This window comes from Dicentrarchus labrax, unplaced genomic scaffold (assembly GCF_905237075.1).
Source record: "Dicentrarchus labrax unplaced genomic scaffold, dlabrax2021, whole genome shotgun sequence".
NCBI classification, from domain to species: Eukaryota; Metazoa; Chordata; class Actinopteri; family Moronidae; genus Dicentrarchus; species Dicentrarchus labrax.
This window is the reverse complement of record NW_026136714.1, coordinates 12,297,758-12,315,429: the sequence shown is the minus strand read 5'-3', so window position 1 is coordinate 12,315,429 and position 17,672 is coordinate 12,297,758. Positions and strand designations below refer to the sequence as shown.

The 17,672-nt window shown below is 44.0% G+C and overlaps 1 protein-coding gene across 2 annotated transcripts in view; it reads left to right on the top strand.

Annotated features, from left to right (window-relative positions):
* The first annotated feature begins 3,435 nt into the window (after nucleotides 1-3,435).
* The window catches only part of ptch1 (patched 1), a 51,897-nt gene continuing 37,660 nt past the window's right edge, over nucleotides 3,436-17,672 (top strand). Inside the window, exons 1-2 of one of the 2 annotated variants that reach the window (XM_051422578.1) lie at nucleotides 3,436-3,594; nucleotides 7,180-7,372. In XM_051422578.1, the coding sequence (XP_051278538.1) occupies nucleotides 3,568-3,594; nucleotides 7,180-7,372 (220 nt within the window). In that variant the 5' untranslated portion in view covers nucleotides 3,436-3,567. Of the gene's footprint in view, nucleotides 3,595-5,063; nucleotides 5,656-7,179; nucleotides 7,373-17,672 lie in introns of those variants that run through there. The other variant, XM_051422576.1, reaches the window with a different exon arrangement.

The following is a 17,672-nucleotide window of genomic DNA, read 5'->3' as shown; positions in this document are numbered from 1 at the left end:
TCTTTTTTTTCAATGCTCTTCACTGAGAGTGGCTTTAAAATGGAGTAGCTGCCTGATCACCCTGCACCACTCATCCATCTAGCCTCATGATGGGTGGCAAACACAGCCGCTCCATCATTTCCATTCATAACTACTCAACTAAAGAGCTCACTGATTTTGGAAAACAGTTTTTTTGTGTTCTTTTTTAAACTTTGCATGGTTTGATACTGTTGTTGGTCACTGCGGCAATAGAGAACAGTATCTGACTTGTTATGTCTTTAGACTCTCAAAAAAAGAAATGGAAGTTAGAAGTTGTTCGTATTCTTTAGAGTTATAGCTAAGAAATTGATTGGAAATCTCTATACACTTCTCAACATGAAGCCTGACAATGAACCTGCTTAGAAAGAGACTCAGGTTTTGACTTATATTAATGTGTTGGCACACTTTCAACTGTAATCCACCTGCAAATCATAAATAAGCTCATGCACTAAATAAGATTTTTCCTCTCTTTTCCATGGCCGCTAGCCAGATACCAGCCCCGAGGGGCGTGAAGGGCCCTGCCAGGGGTCAAAGAAGGTGATTAGTCGATGAAGTTGTTTGGGGTTGAGGCCCAAAACTAGTTAATCTCCTTTCCTCTATAAGAAAACTATGTGGATCACGAAGATGGCTAGATAGGTATGAAGGATCAAAGAAAGGCAGACATTTATCACAAGGAGAGAAGCCACAAAACAGCGACGTCAATACCAGCACCATGGCAACAAATATAACAAGCCTGAAGCGCTGTGTGGAGCCGGGACTATATGCTGTTATAGGCAATGGAATGGTAATGGAAATGTATCAAAAGTTGCAGTACTTTCCGGCATTGAATCAGCCTTTCACCCTTTGAAGGGACGTGCGTGCACATCTACATTTTTAGAACAGCCAATAGGAACGCCCTCCCTCTGAAATTACCTGTGATTGGCCAAAGTCTCCCATCACAGGCTAGATTTTCTAAAGCCTGAAAACAGAGCCAAGAAGAGTTGCAGACGTCTAGTTTTCTCCCAGACCACTTGAATTAAAATATGCTGAAAGGTTATTATGGAATTTTTACCCAGTGATCCCAAAAACAACACTGCCTATCCCAGCTTTAACACTAGCCAAAAAAGTATTGTTTTGCTCCCCTCTCTGGTTGTAAGTTTCAACGCTGTTTTACCTGACTCTGTGTGGTTGGGTGTGGTCAACCATGTGCTTTTCTTGCACCTGTAATAGTGACTGAAAATTAAGATTTTCAGGGAGGACTAAATCCTTGCCAGCAGCCCCAAGAGCCCTTTAAGTTTATTACTCAGATCAAAGTTCTGCAAGGATCAAACTAAATACTGAAGATTTTGCTATTTTTAGAGCTTCACGAGTTGTGGACTTTTTGAGGGTGAGGCTTGAGGGAAGGTCATAGGGTCATTAAATCAAATGGTTTACCTGGAATCTTCAATGTGCTCAGCAAGTTTCATAAAAACCTGCCCGTTATAAGACAGAGCAAAACGTTGAAAGTTTGGTCTGATGGTAGCACGAGAGAAAAAGGTTTGAACCGAAAGTATTAAATTCCATTCTCTGGAAGTCATGGATATCTGTACCCATTTACATAACAATTAACTTGTCAGGATATCTTGTTTTGAGTCAAAGTTGGACGGACTAACCAACAGTTAATAGCTATTTACAATAAATGTAAAAAGGCATATCTGCAACAAACTGGACATACTTTTTTACGTTTTTGTGGTAATTTATTTTGCAGCGACTATAGGACTTCACATTAACTTTGAGGAGACTAAAGCATATAGTAGGCATCACATACATTTATCCTATCACAATCTATCGCTGATCTATCGTGAGTGTGTTACAGTAGTAAAATTGCTTGCTTTATTTGACCAACAACCAAAAAGTATGACACAGCAAATGAGTAGATGAGTTGCTACACTAAATTCCTACAATACATTAAGATTTTTTAAATGATCAATCGATCAGTTATTGTATTGCTGGATCTGCTTTTATCTGAAGAACAATAACTTACAGGCCCGAATAGTAGCCCGAATACTTGCTGCCCTCTTTGCTCCCAAAAGTCTGAAATCCAACCTATTGCCTGCAATCACTAAATTAAAAGAAGCTGATTTGGAATACATTTCTCCATACTTGGTATAATTCCTAAAGTGAACAATTAGTCCATCTGATCCATATTAGCACATGATGGTAAATTTAAAAAAAAAAGGAAATATCCTCATGTTTGGTCAAGGGTGTTTTGGCATCTCATGTGCATACGTATTTCATTAGTTCACACAGATGCTTGCAATATAATTTCCCAGAGCATTTTTACTGGCATATCTTTACAGCCTCTACACTACAGTATTCAAAGGGAGGGCCATTTTCCACAATGACCTACGGCACTTTGATGGAGTCCTACAGCGTTACCATCATGACAACAACCTGAGCATGTCTAGCACAGATATGGTTATGACGCCCATGTTCCACTGAGACAGGCCTGGTTCTGTTCAGTGGCATTAGGGGGCATCGCAGCCTAACTTTGTTCTCGTTTAGATGCTTTTTCCCACTCAGACACCACACCAGGGATATCTGATGCCAGTGAAATGATATTATTGTTGTAGTCAGTGTCAACATCCCAAATTCCAAAGAAGAATCTAAATGTTGACAAGACTGAGTAGATAACTTTGTTTGGATAAAAACCGTAGCATTTACGGCATATCGTCTGAGCTCTTCTAAAGGAAAAACATCTTTTAGACGGGTGGGGTTAATCCAACCAGAAGAATACTGATAAATCTTGATTCAGACTGTTGACTGAATAAAAAGATACAGAAAAAAGTTATTTTCTAAAAAAAAAAAGGGCATTGGGTGATAATTTGCACAGAATTCCCACATCAACAGCAGATTTCCGACACTAACTGGAAATTTAATCTGTGGATTGGCTATGTGATTGAGTGGGCATGTGTGTGCCTCTGTGCGTATTCTTCGTGATATTTGTAGTGTACATTTGTGTGCATGTATGTCCATATAGCATTAATGCATATTTAGTATTTCTGAACCGTGTGTCATATGCCTTCAAAAGCATGCAAACATGTTTATGTGTGCCTGTCTATGTGCCTGCTTTCATTTTTACACATGTATTTGTGTGTGTGTGTGTGTGTGTGTGAGTGTGCGCGCGCGCACCTGTGCATGTACAGCTGTGTGTTTCATTGTAACTGTGTTCTCTCTCTTTGACTCTGAGTGTGTGTGTGTGTGTGTGTGTGTGTGTGTTTATGTCATTAGCTGACTGACACACTGGATACTGTTGGGCATGGGTTGGTACTGTTTACAATTTTGGGCTAATCACGTGACTGTCAAAGCGCCCTGCCTATGAAGCGAACGGGACCACCCACGTGGCCAAAAGGAACAGCCATGTAATTGTGTGTGAACCTATTTTCCGACGCAGTGCAGGATGCCTGCGACCAAGGCGGATTACCATGCGTCTTTTTTTCTCCTCGCACCAATAAAGCAGTTCTTTTTATCTTCATCATAACTGACACGGTGCGGACTCCACGGGGGGCGGATATCACGGATTTGTTCTCAATGCTCTCCCCACCTGGACTGAAGATGGTAAGTGCGCGCGGCTGGCAGCCAGACGAGCCGCTACTCAGCTCGGGTGGCTCAGGTGTGAAGTATTCTGATGGTCTGATACTCTGGACTCTGGTCCATCAAGTGGCTACACGGGCTTATTACCACTCAATAACTTGGTTGTAATTTTTTATTCTCCACACACTCACTTTAGTTCACAAGATTTAGTTTAGTGTAAGTTAAATTAGGTGAAACTGGTTACTTTTTTAGACATTTTTCTCCCATTGTTTCTGAATCATGAAGGTAAATACTATTTTGAACATGATTAAGTTGATGCATATGTCTTTATCCTTACAAGCCTTTAAATCCTTGGCTTTGCGCTTATTTTTCTGACTCCTGCATTAGGCTACTTGATAATAGGTGCACAAGGATACATTGTCAGACAATATAATAGCCCGATATATTTGATTAATGTAAATATATTGGTGAAATCCACAATGTAGGCGTTAGGTCTGTGTAGCTGAATTTCAGATGTCAGAGCGTTTAACACTAACATTAATGAGCAAAAATTACAGTATGGGTCCCTCCAGCTGGTCTATGTGAAATATGAGGTTTTTTATTTTGAACTAAATGTACATAAACGCACGATTGTGATACTCTAACACATGAATGGTAAGCTTTTATCAATAAAGTGTATAATTAAAAAAAGAGGATAAATAGGCATGTCCATGCGTAAAAGCGCGTAAATAACAGTGACTGTGATTCTAAAAAGGTTAGATTATTTGTGTATGATATTAAATAATAAATAAAAATTGATTACTGCAGATTGAGGTTGTAGATGGACAAAAAACAATTACAAGCTGAGCTGTCTATGATGTTTAATCCTTATTTGTGTGTTTAACTTTATTAATTGAAATCCGAAAATATTACAATTTTGGATTCATCCTTGCTATTTGCACAGTTAAATGAATGAATCAGTTGACACAAGTATATTTTGCAGTAGCCTATATAAAAACCAGCCTATACGTATACTATAGCGAGGCTGACATTGTAACAACACTGTAGGACCTCCCCTTGAGCCGCTGTAATTTGAAGCTCAACTACCACCATCATGGTGGTGCTTGAAAAAAAAATCAAAGTTAAAAGCGGCAGTTCTGACATTCCTCGGCCCCCTTCGGACACACAGACCATGTACCTTGTCTCAGACTTCAGCTCCTCTCACGGAGCTACTTCTTTCTAGCGGCAGGGCCCTGTGTGGAAACCCAAAATCACCAAACGCACCGAGCGGGTTTGGCTCTGAGCGAGCCTCCCCTGAAGTTTGAGATGCACACATGAGGTTTCTCTGCCTGGGTGGTCTCTCTACTTTAGTGAGCTGTTGCTAAGCAGCTAATAATAGTTGTGCTTGCTGAGTAATTTTTGCCCTTCTGGAACCAATCAGATGCAAGAAAGTCCTGCAATCTGACAGCCCCAGAGGCGGGATCTCGAGTCTTTTTTTTTTTTTCACCCCTCCTCCTTCTCTGCCTCCAAATGGAGAGAGGTCTTTTTCTCCTCTTTTATTGAATCTCAGAGTTGGCCGTGACGCGCGGCCCAGGGGAAGACCACATAGATCTCACCAGAATGCTACGACCGTCGAGGTTTCATACCCGACGACTTGTGTATGGGAATCGCTTTGCGCAGCTCGCTTTTTGAGAGAAACTTACTTTTTTTAAGAGACACGGTGAATGCGGTGAAAGCGGTGGAGACCTCCGGATCACGAAATGTTGGGATGGAAGGCGCAGACTTTGACTCGCCGTCTCCAACAGGAGTATGAAGTCCTACTTCACGGGTGTGAGATCTCCGAGAGTGAAACTTTGTTGCCTTGGGATATCGCTACACGCTTTCGGGGAAATACTATAAAGTGGGAAACGGTAACCATCTCGCAGTCCCCGCAACATGGCCTCGGCTGCTAATGCGCCCTCCGAGCAGGAAAACAGAGACCCCGATCGGCCGAGGATAACGCGGAGGAACAGGGGGGACTATACCCGCAACACACCGCTGGATTTGGAGTATTTGCAGCGGCCGAGCTACTGCGATGCGGGCTTCGCTTTGGAGCAAATATCCGAGGTGCTTATTTCTCATCTTAACCCTGGGGGAGAGCTTTATGGTCTTGGTTTTCATTGTAATCGCCGACAACAAAAAAAAAGTGGCCAAACGTCCAGTCGCTGCTAGGTAACGGGACGGGCTGGGCAGGGGGACACAGGGGTAAGGCAAGGTTGTAGTGAGCCGAAAGTTGTTTTGTTTTGTGCAGCATTTAGACTCCCCCCCGCGCAGCCGGCTTCTGTTTTTAGGATGTGATAGAAGCCGTATTTACTAACCCAGCCACTCGATGGCTCTCGATACAAACATCCAAACCTATAACGGTACCGGGCAGAGGCAAAACATGCAGCTTTTCACTCACAGTCAACACCGACGTTCACTGTTTCATAACATCCAACTTGACGTTTCTCCGCTCATGGGCTGCGTTAAAAAAAGTGTCGGTTGGTTGGTTAAGTTAGAGGGTTTGTATGACAGTATCTGCACACGGGCGACTCGCGTAAAGAGGTTAAAAAAAAAAAAAAAAAAATCCATGTGGCTGCCCTCTTCCGTTCACAAATATTGTGAGTCCCCCCCCGTGATTGCTCCTCCACAGGCCGGAACACACGGGCTGCTGGACGGGGAGTGGGGTTGTGTGTGTGTGTGTGTGTGTGTGTGTGTGGATTTGTGGGTTTCACCGCATGCACCTTTTCATTGTGCGTCACAGTTTGATGTGTGGGTATTAATGTGGGATACTCCAATGACAAATTACACCTCTCCCAATGACTTTTTGTAGAGAGCTGGGAATAGCCTTTATTAGACGTTTTGAGGTATTGTTCAGTTTATTCATAGGGACTATGCTGTACTGTTTTATGTATTATGCATCCAGTTCAGGATTTTAAGACCCTGCAGGCTGTATCTTTTGCATGAAGATATCTCTGTGTGTCAAAGACTGTATGATTGACATCTATCTCCTCCTATTTACCAAATCTACCCTGGAGGTCCAGCTGCAAACCTATTACGGAGCATGGCAACGCAAACTTGTGACACCTCATGTCAGTCTGTGTGTATTAGCATCCTCATAACTCACTGTAGCAGTGAAGTGACAGACATGGATCAGGCTGTGTGTGTGTGGGGGTGACCTGTAGGGGATGAAGATATCTTCCTTCTGCATGTATCCTGCTAAGGTTACAGTTTATATATGTTACTGATATGACAGAACCTGTGGCTCTCGCTCTGGGGAGTCCTCGGTGGGTCCCAGGCAGTACTCAGCAGATGTGTGTATTTCAGTCATCATAGGTTAGCAGAGTGAGAATGTGAGTGTGTTTTATTATTTTCATCACAGCTCCTGTTTCCCTTAGAGCCTTTATTCTAGAAATAGTCTCAGTCTTACAGTGAATTATAACAACTTGTAACCTCCAATGAGGTTCCTTGGATCTAACTGAGACTTTTTTCTTTGCCTGTATCACATTAAACCTTTTCTCTTAAACCCTTCAGATTCACCTGTACAGGTAAGTGCTTTGAGTGTTTTGTGTTTCAATTGACAGTAATATTAGGACTCTTGTCTCATCATAGGGGAAGGCGACTGGGAGGAAAGCACCTCTATGGCTGAGGGCGAAGTTCCAGAGACTTTTATTTAGGTTGGGCTGTTACATACAAAAGAACTGCGGAAAGTTTTTGGTTGTGGGCCTCATGATTTTCGGAGCTTTTGCTGTGGGCTTAAGGGCAGCTAATTTGGAGACAGACGTGGAGAAACTCTGGGTTGAAGGTAAGAATATGATTTATTATTGCTGCTTTTGACTAATTGTTTATCTGTTTTTCTTTTGTGTGTGTGTGTGTGTGTGTGTGTGTGTGTGTGTGTGAATGTAAGATGCTGTGACTAATGTTTATTTCATTGCTTTTGGAGCTATACACTTTGATAAAGGCATGGTATGGTTTAGATTGGAAGAAGAGAAGGTTTGTGGGTAAACAAGCCAGGGGGATTGTTTATTGTTAGGCCCTGGCGAGAGGCCAAGTGAAACTTGTAAATAATTTAATTTATCCCCAACATACTTGCAGCTTCTCAAACCATGTTAAATGCACACACAAGATGTGCAAGAGGTGACTTTAACTGCACTCAAAAGTAAGGTTGGAATTAAGTTCATAAGCAGCTTTTGGGGTAGAGGAAATTTTTGTCAAAGCCGCCATTTTGTGAGAGAGTGTGTGTGTGGGTGTGTGTGGGTGTGTGTCTGCCTGCCTGCCCCCAGCAGTTGAATGCTCAGAGGCTGTGTGTGGTCCCGTTTTGGACAGCTCTCAACTTTCCAAAAAGATTTGTCTCCGGCTGCAGGGAAAAAGCGGAGTGAAGACAGGAACTCGTGTTTTGTGGAGCGGATAGGCCACTCACTTGTTATTTTTGTCAGAAACAACTTATGTAGCTGAAGATGAAACATTTTTAAGGAAAAAAGGAACTGTGCGTATGGGTGGTGCTTGGGGGGTAAGGGGAAGGAGCTATGCTTTTTTCCTTTCCTTTGATCCGCATTCCTGCACTTAGGGCTAGAGTTGGCTGAAGGAGTCATGAATGGAAGAGCAGATTTTGCTGCTGAGAAATTGAGTATTTTTCAAAACAAAATAGTGTCGTCACAATTGTGTGGCTTCCTTTTCTGTTTTCTCCCCATTTTAACTCCCTCCTTCAAATAAAAATGTATAGTTCATGAGATGAAAGCAGACTGATTCCTGTACAGATCAAACACCACCACCACCTCCTCCCCAGGTTGGCTGTTCTCTCCTTGCGTGCTGCTGCAGGGGTCTGACAGACAGCGTGTTTGCCAAATCTGTGGCGCAGGCGCAGTTGGCGGCTGTGCAGGCAGAGGGGTGCCTCTTTAGTACAGGACCCCTAATTGTAGTCAGAGGAACACACTGTTTTCTACGGTCAAGGGAAAACTGAATGTTTTTTCTATTGTGAAGGGCTTTCCTGTTTCATGTCACTGTAAATTGAATTTAAAAAGTGTGTTTGTTTTTTTAATAACAAAACAAAATAAGAAATTGAAAGATCCCTTTGGGCTCTGAGTAACTTGTGATTTCTCTTTATTTACTCCGCCATGCCACACTATTGCCCTTCTGGGAGCTCCTCTGGAAATAGTGTCATATTCAGTCATATTTTGGCAAACCTATTATTTGGAGCATACAGAAGGACAGCAGAGAAGCAAATTATGCTGCAGGAGTTTGTTTTTTTTATGGAGTTTCGCTGGATGCTTTGGCACTTTTGTTATTTTTGTTTCTTTTTGTAATGTCCTAGTTGCAGCTTCTCCAATGTAAGCATTAGTTGCTTTTCTCTGAGTTTCCAGTCATTATACTTAGTTGTGTGTGTTTTTTTCAGACAAATTATTGTATCAGTTCAGGCCTGGTAACTTTGATTGGTATTTGTCACTATTCTTAGATGAATCAGTTATTCAAAAAAAAGTATGTACCGGCTCTATTGTACTGTTACTACTGGAGCTGCATTGAATTCATTGGCACATAACTGATAATTAAATCATCATTTCAGCTTTGTTTTTACTCTTTTACTCTTTTGTCTTTCACTGAATTTACACCATAGACTTTTGGCATAGCTTCACGTTGAACCTGACAGACAGCTGAACCAAGTGTAGTAACCTCTGGTAGACATCTACAACATGGTCTCACACTGGCTCATGCCGATACACAGAGAGCTGTTCGTACACACACACACACACACACACACTGACAGTGAGACTGGGCTGTGGTGGTTTCCTAGGTCCCGGTACATGAGGGGTTCCAGATGTTGATAGGGAGCGATCTGTTTGTTTAGATTAGACTGCACAGCTGAGGGATAGATTAGTTCTGCCTGGACCATGGAACGCTGTGCTGGGGGACTGGCCCATCGTCCGAGAGGAAAAAGAGGAGAGGACAGAGCGGCTGTTTATGTTTCATTTGGAACTGCCCTCCGCAGGCGACCCGTGGACGACCCCGCCTGGAAGCTGTGTGGCCTGTGGACGCACACACACACACACAATACACCCAGCTCATATTAGATCTCGCAGTTCCTTTACAACTGACTGCATTTTTATGTTGGTGATCTCATGGCGCGTTTGTCGTCACCTGCTTTCTGGTAGTGCCGAGGCGGCGGAGGTCTACAGCAGACCACCATTAGCTGGCTGGTGTGTTTATCCTACGCGCCGTCACGTGCCGCAGCTTTTGCAGGGATTGTCTGCTCTCACACAGTGCTCACTCAGCACTGTTTATAAACACTCAGACACAGGAAGTTCTGTTTATTAGACAAAGCGACAGAGACCAATTGGGAGTGAGACAGCATGCCTGCTCATAGAGGCGATTGTGTCAAACCTCAGAGGATGTACGGGGGTTTCTGTTTTGCTAAACATTTTGGTGACGATAGTAATATTGTAAAGTCTTTTTATCCCACTTAGACCACAAAAAACGATAGTGGCACGTATTTAGGGCAGATTGCATCCACACTGAAGATAAACGCTGTGTTTATGGGCACTGGCTCACAGGAAAGTATTAGCTCAAACAGGAAGTTGTAGTATTGTGGTCTCCTATCTTGCTCTCCCCACATACAAATGTGGCTCGCTGCCCTCCGTGTGCTTTCCTCAACGTCGGAACACATGCCTGTTGACCCATGTTGGACTTAAGCTGCATCCTCAGTTTCAAATTGCAGATGATTCTAGATGATCTAGTGCTGATTAACTATAAGCCACTTTCAGGTTGCGGAGAGATAGAAGATAGGAATAAGACCCCTTTACAGTTCCTCCTGTCCACAAATGGAAAATGGAGCCATCCCTTGGCATTCTGGGTGAAGACAAACATTGGCCAAATTGTAAAGAAAATAGCAGCGTTGCCTGCCTCTAATTAAAACAGTATCGCGTAAACATTGGCCTTCCTGTAGGACGGCCCCTCACTCTTACGCTCTGTTTCTGTGCTGTGAGAGGGGCTGGAGATGTGGCTGTGGTTAAGGGGATGTGTTGATGGGTGAGAGAGGGTACAGGCAGGAGAAAATTTGGAAATAGGGCTTTTGAAGCTCAAGCTACGGGCTAAGGGTTGAAGTTGAAACTGAGGGTTAAGCTGATGAGCTGGAGCTGTACTCTAATCTGGGCTGAGTTTAGGTTAGCCTGTAGCTTTAGCATAGACTAAAGACAGGATGGGGTGGATAGCATTCAGAGGCAATCTTTTGTTTTCATCATTGAGAAATGTGTGAGTGATTCAAGTTGAAATGGGTTTATAGCCCCTAGATTTATGGCCTGGACTGAGCATAGGCCCATGGATTGTAGTCTCAAGGCTACAGACTGAGGGGAGACCCCAGGTCCCGCAGCGCTTTCTTGGGGGACATAGAGTGTAGAGGCCAGGGGCCATGGGGGTAGACCCCTGGGACCCTGAGGTCATCTCGTAGAGGCCCCACTATTTAAAACCTCACCTGATACTCACCCTGTGGCCTGGGTGCAGAGTGAAGACTCACAGCAGAGAAGGAGGGCGGGAGGGGTGGAAGAAATGCAATAGAAGTCGCAGCTGTCACTAGGCGTTGTTTGTGTCCTGTATATGTTCATTTGTGGGCATCTGTATGCATTTCTGTATGTGACTGCACCTCATGAACCAGATAATGTTAGTTGTGCGCCTGTATTACTGTTTCCTTTTTCTGAATGTGTGTTCAACCTTTTGACATTCGCCCTCCAGCAGAGGGCGGTGAATCTGATATAATTTGTGCTTTAATCTCTGAATTGCTGTATAATAATAACTCAAACAAATATCCCAATTCAACATTGGTGCAAGTCATCATACCTGCTTTAATGATATGTTGGGGAACGACTCACACTCACACTCCTGGAGGGTTCAGGATTTATTGTCACTCTGACTGAAAATCAACTGCCTTCAGCTTATTCCTGATAGCAATATGGTAACAGTTAAAATGATGCCAATCCATGTTTGTGCGCATCCTGAGCCTGATTTAAGGCTTCAGAATGCAGTCTGATAGGACGAAATGTTTTTTTTTCCAAGGCAGCTCCCTCCCTCTCTTGCATGTCTGTTTTGTATCTAGTGTGATTAAGAGCTGAGTTGACAGAGTTGGTGGTTGTTTTGTTGTTTTGCTGGTAATGGCAGTGGAGAAGGGAGCGGTATAATGTTCAGTGCATGCGGAAGAAGCCTTGACATCCTTTCTTGTGGACAAAGATGAGGAGGAGGAAGAGGAGGAGGAGTGCCCCGAATGTGGCGTCTCCACTGAGAGGATTGTGGCTTGCATGATTGAATTATCCAGCTTTTGATGTGAATGGGAGGACTGATACATGCATGGATGCACACACACGCGCACACACATTCACATATGCAGAAAAGCTTTTTGGAGTTTTGGTTCGGTGAATGAGTAGGTGGTTGACCAGGGCTGGCATGGCAGGCTATTTCGATGGGCCTCTCTCTTTTGCTATTTTCTCTTCTTCATCTTCTCTTTTCATCTATTTTTCTCTTTTTCTTTCACTCTGTCCCTCACGCTCTATCTCAAACCGCTTTCATTCAGCAGCCGCAAGTAATCTACAAATGCGCCCACACCCAATATTTTTTCCTAGTTTGCACAGAATACACTACATAGAGTCATCCATCGTTCTCTCTCCATCAATTTCTCTCTCTCACACACGGTTGTAGGCAGCCACACACAGACGTGAGCGTGCACCCACACACACAAGCACACTTTTTACATTTTCCAAACTGGACTCAATTAAGTTTGTGTTTATCAGTTCACTACAAACAGGATGAAACCTCTATAGAAGGAATAACATTCGAGCTTGTTGTGTTAAACTTTATGAGTTGATGAAAAGTGCAGGCTAGCTGGTGAGGGATTTAGTGTGGGGAAACATTGCGCCTCTGGTACTGTACACAGAGTTACAGTGCTGTTTTCTCAAGTTAGCTCTCCTTCATTTGAAAGCAGTTTTATGTAGCCCTACTTGGCAAAAGTAACTGTGAAATAACTTAAAAATTTGCTCATTAACTGTGTGTGTGTGTGTGTGTGTGTGTGTGTGTGTGTGTGTGTGTGTGTGTGTGTGTGTGCTCTCGAGGCAAACGCACTCCCATTCACAAACGACATCCTGAGATGCCTCCAAGCTCTCTGTTTACATTTTGCATTCTTTCAGGCGCTCTTATTCAAAAACCAGAGCCCTGCGAATGACCGACCACAGGAGACTGTGGAGAGAATTACCCTCCCCCCTCTACCTCCTTCTCTCCCCCTCTCTCTCTCTCTTCTATCCCTCTCTTTTCCTCTCTGCCAGAAAGGTCTCTCTCTTTACCCCAGCCCTCCCTCCACCCCCCCACCCCCCACCCCCTCCCCCCACCACCACCACCACTCCCCCGTCCCTGGCTGGAGAGAGTGGCCTCAGAATGCCAGATGTATTACAGAGTGAGCCACGGCAATGTAAACACTCAGCCCTGCCATGAGAGCAGGGTGGTCTGGCCTCCCTCCTTCCCTTCCCTCCCCTCCCCTCCTCTCCTATCCCTCCCTCCCTCTTCCCCTTTCCTCTCTTCCCTCCCTCTCCGCGCTGACTGCCAGAGGGGTGGAGAAAGTACAAAACAGCAGAGAGAGAGAGAGAGTGTGTGTGTGTGTGTGTGTGTGTGTGTGTGTGTGTGTGTGTGTGTGTGTGTGTGTGTGTGTGTGTGTGTGTGTGTGTGTGTGTGTGTGTGTTGGGGGGAAACGGAGCGAGGAAAGGAGCAGAAGTATAGTAGCCGTAGTGTGTTTGTGTTTTGGCTGCAGTGCCTACCGTACACCAGGAGAGAGATTGGGGTGTGGATTGATGCTTTTCAGACTGCTGTGCAGAGAATTTTTCATGCAAACGTACTATAAACATCTCCAAATTGTGTGTGTCGTTGGAATTTTTTAGCCCCCCTGGCACACATGGGTTACGTACGAAGCAGTATAGTTCATTGCAATTCCTACAGCACAACGTCATAGAAATCTGGCAGCAACAGCAATTACACAAGTACCACACATGCACACGCAAGGCATAAAGATACAGAGATATAAAACATTTCCTCTGTCAGATGATTGAGAGGTTTGGAGCTCCAGATTGATTCAGTATGTGAAATAGTCTCCTATACTGAGACTTCCCTGCAAGTCTGACTGAAGCAATAGGACACTGAGAACATTTGTGACCTGATACAACAGGTTGTTGTGTTATTAAGTGCAGCAAGGCCTGTTAAGTATCTCTTTCTGTCATTGTCTCTCTGGATTTCCGTTTGGACATTGACATGCAACATTTTGGTCCAGGGCTGCTCACAGCGAGTGCTGAACGATAGTCGTGTGCACAACCGATCCTACTTTAAGGCCGGATGCAGGATAACAAATTCACTGTAGGAGAAAAAGATGAGCATATGCACACTGGATTAAAGCTCCCCAAAACTTTATTATTATTATGAAAAAAGCAGTGTTTCAACCATAGTTGGTCTTCATCAGGAAAATGCCTAAAATGTTGGTAATTTTCAAATGATACCCAGCCTGAGTAACCATAAAAGTGCAAAGGTAACCATTGAAAATGTATTGCAAGTGTCAGGTCACTGGAAAAGAAATCCAGTTTATTTTTTGTCGTTCTCCCTTTCTTCCATTCACACTCTCTGTTTCTGTCTCTGTGTCTTCTATTCCACACTTCGGAATGTGTGATTTTGGGATACCTGGAATCATGGGCCATCTTTCCAGGAAATGACAGAGAGATGGCTGGTTGAGATTGGCTGTTCAGGCTCATGTCACGGTCTGTGGCTATGAGCCAATCATAGGGCAGTAAAATGCAGCAGGGGAGATCACTCACCTGGCTTGCATTGGACAGGCACTGACAGGAGATATAGGATGGGATTTTTTTTTTTTTTTTTCAACAGAGCTTGAGTTGATGGAACAGTTGTCACGATTTTTATAACGGCTTGTTTTTTAACCTTACTTACAATGGCAGTATCGGATCTGGTCCTTTTGGTCACATACACCAATTAATACATAATTTGCCTGAGGTCTTGGGTATTCTTAATTGAACCACAACCACTCCACACACGCACGCACATGCTATACAGACTTTCTGTCAGCGTTTTCTTCCCCTACTACTCTTTCCACTGCTCTGTGAATCCATTGGCATTGAGTAGCATTTTTTTTCGGGGTAGAGGTGGGGGGGGTTGGGAGGAGAGAGTGGGACCTGAATGAAGGCAGCAACGTGGAAGAATCTGCCCATTGAGTAGTGTGTGAATGTACACCTCGGGCCCAGGGGAAGCTGCATTGGGAGCCAGCCGACTGCTAAATACACCCATTTTAGGGGCTGTAGGGACCGGACAGGTGATTAGCATAATCAGGGGCGAGGGGAGCCATACATATGGTAATGCTGGAGTTGGGGGGTGAGGGTTGGTGATATGGGTGGGGGTTCGGAGAGGAGGGGGGGAGGTGGGGGCAGGGGTTGGCAGCTGGGGTGTCACATTTGTGTCAGGGGTCGGGGTGCTCGGGGGTGTCTAGTTGCATGAGGAGACACTTGGCTACAGCTGCACGTCAGAGCACTTCCACTCTGTTTCTTATCATTTTTTCTCTTGCTTTTCTGTCATCTTCTCCCTGTTTTCCTCTTCTTTCGTAGTCTCCCACTCTACCTTGCTTGTTATACCCTTTCTCTGTGTGGCAGCCCCCACCTCGTTGGAAGCTGAAAGGAGAGAGGGAAAGAGAGAGTGGGGGGGGGGCTCACCATGGGTCAGATAGGGTCTCAGCTCTCAGTGAGGCCTTTCATCACATATTTGTGGCTGTGTGCACACCTGCATTGCAGAGCCTGCATTCAAAACTGCTATTACTACTTTGCATACTGCGGTGTATGCTGCTACCACAACTAGTACTGCTAGTTACGTAGTAGTAAGCTACTCTTACTACTGCTGCTGCACAGAAAGAATGCAAGTCGCCCTTAAACTCATTTATTAACAGGGGGCTTGTTTTGATGAGGGACAGATTGAAATTCAAAAAACTGCATTCAATAGTGGAGAAAGGTGGAATCAAAGCGCACCTGCAAAAGGTGGGTATGGTAGTGGAGCATTGACTTAATTTGATAGAGTAAGAACTACCTTGGTGTAAGACAACAAATGATCAAACTTTAAAAAAGCCAAATGAGAGTTGTTGCAGTGTTTTGTAGGGCTTTTGTAGTTTTGATAGAGGAAGAAAATAATAGTGAATGTGGATGGTGAAGTCACACTTTTGCTCTTCCACTAATGCAATCCAGCAAACAATAGAATGCTCGAGATATTATCCTTATTCCAGAAAATAAGTTAAGTAAAACCAAACAAGCTGAAAAAAAAGTTGTTACTTTGACAGGAAACCATGACACATGGAATTTTGTTACCTAGCTATTGTAACACACTAGAGTTTCAAGTGGGTTTATCAACATGTAGCAGCAATAATAGGAAGCAGTAGATATTAACTTGGTGGGAAAATCCAAGAAACAAAGATGGAATGAGGGACAGACACAGAGTGACAGCAGATGATAGAAGGTAGAAGCAGACGAATGGTGGAGGGAGGCAACAGGTGGGTTCTTCTCAGTGATCAAAGCTGTGTCAGGTGATTGGCAGGAGCAGCTGAGAAGGAGACGGACAGGAAGGAGGAGAAAAGAAGAGGTGGCGACGTGAGGTGGGGACTCACTGTGGGAAACTACCTGAACAGACTGAGCAGTAGCAGGGATCAAACAAGGTCAAATGAGAGATGTTTAAGAGAATGATGCAACTAAGATCAGCAATAACCCAAAAGCATCTTTTGTATATCTTCTATACATTCTTCTTTCACTGTTAAAGCTCTCAATAAACTTAAAAACCAGTCTTAGCATAAGCAGCTGTCTTTCTATGTTTCTATATGAAACCATTTGTTTCAGCTTATCCTCTATAGGGAGATGATGACATTTCTATCTGAACAATTACCTTATCTGAAAACAATCCCATGCAACAGGTGTCACTTCCCATTTTAAGTCTTTTTAACAATCCATTCCTGTTGTGAACACTTGATACATTTATTGTCTATAATGTATAATAAATATATGCATCTGCATCAAAGTGTATTTTCATATATTGGCTTAAAAGTAGCTTCCTTGAAGTAGTTTTTGGCTGTTTTTCTAGGACTGGTTCTCCAGATCACATCCTCATATAGGAGTTCTGCAGAGAGCTGTGTAGTCCTCTTCATTCCTATAGTGGTATAGGGCTCAGGGTATGGGAGGTCGCTGTAGACTTGGTGGCAGAGAGATGACCTGGTTTTGGGGGGCTTCCTCCTCACCACAGGGGGTCCCTGCTGAGAGGGGGCCTAATCCAGCTAATCCTTTCTCTGCACACACACACACAAGCTCACACACAAAGATGTTTAGCCACATGCACGTACGTACAGTATATTCACATATGCATGCATGCGGTCCCGAATGCTCATAAATGATTCCCTTGAGCATCTTATAGAAAGGTCAGATATTGTACCAGAGCCCTGTTAGTGGTGGTGAAAGCCACAGGGGCTTCAAACTGATTCCACATCTGCCGAAAGGGAGTAAACATTATTTTCATTTTTTTCAATATATGCAAATATGTGCACTAAAAGATGTACTGTCATGTTTCTGTTGGTGGGAGGTGTAAGCTTTGTATGTACCGTATGAGCAAGGTGTGTATGTGTTTGTGTTTAACACCAGCATCACACTCAAGAGTTGTAGGAGTTCTTTGCCACTGGTGGTGTTTTCCTTGAAAGTGCGGGATGCTTCCGTTGTCAGGCATAAGAGATGTGCAGGGGGTGGGGCTATGCTGTTGTGTGTTGCCTGGAAAAGAGAGAAAGTTGGCGAGGGGATAGGGGGGTGGGCTGGCTTTGACAGAGGGGCCGGGCTGATTGCCATCATGATCTGGCCAATCACAGAGTAGAGCTGAACAGAGCAAAGAGGGAGAAAACGAGAGTATAAAGAGGAGGGGGAGTTCAGAGCTGAAAGGAGGGAGGGGGTGATGTCAGTTCCTTAGAAACCTACTTTCTCTCTTTTCGTCCCCACCGCCCCCCCATTCCCCTACTTTGAGAATAGGGGGGACCAGGGGTTAATGTTATGCAACACACTGAATACTCGCACTGA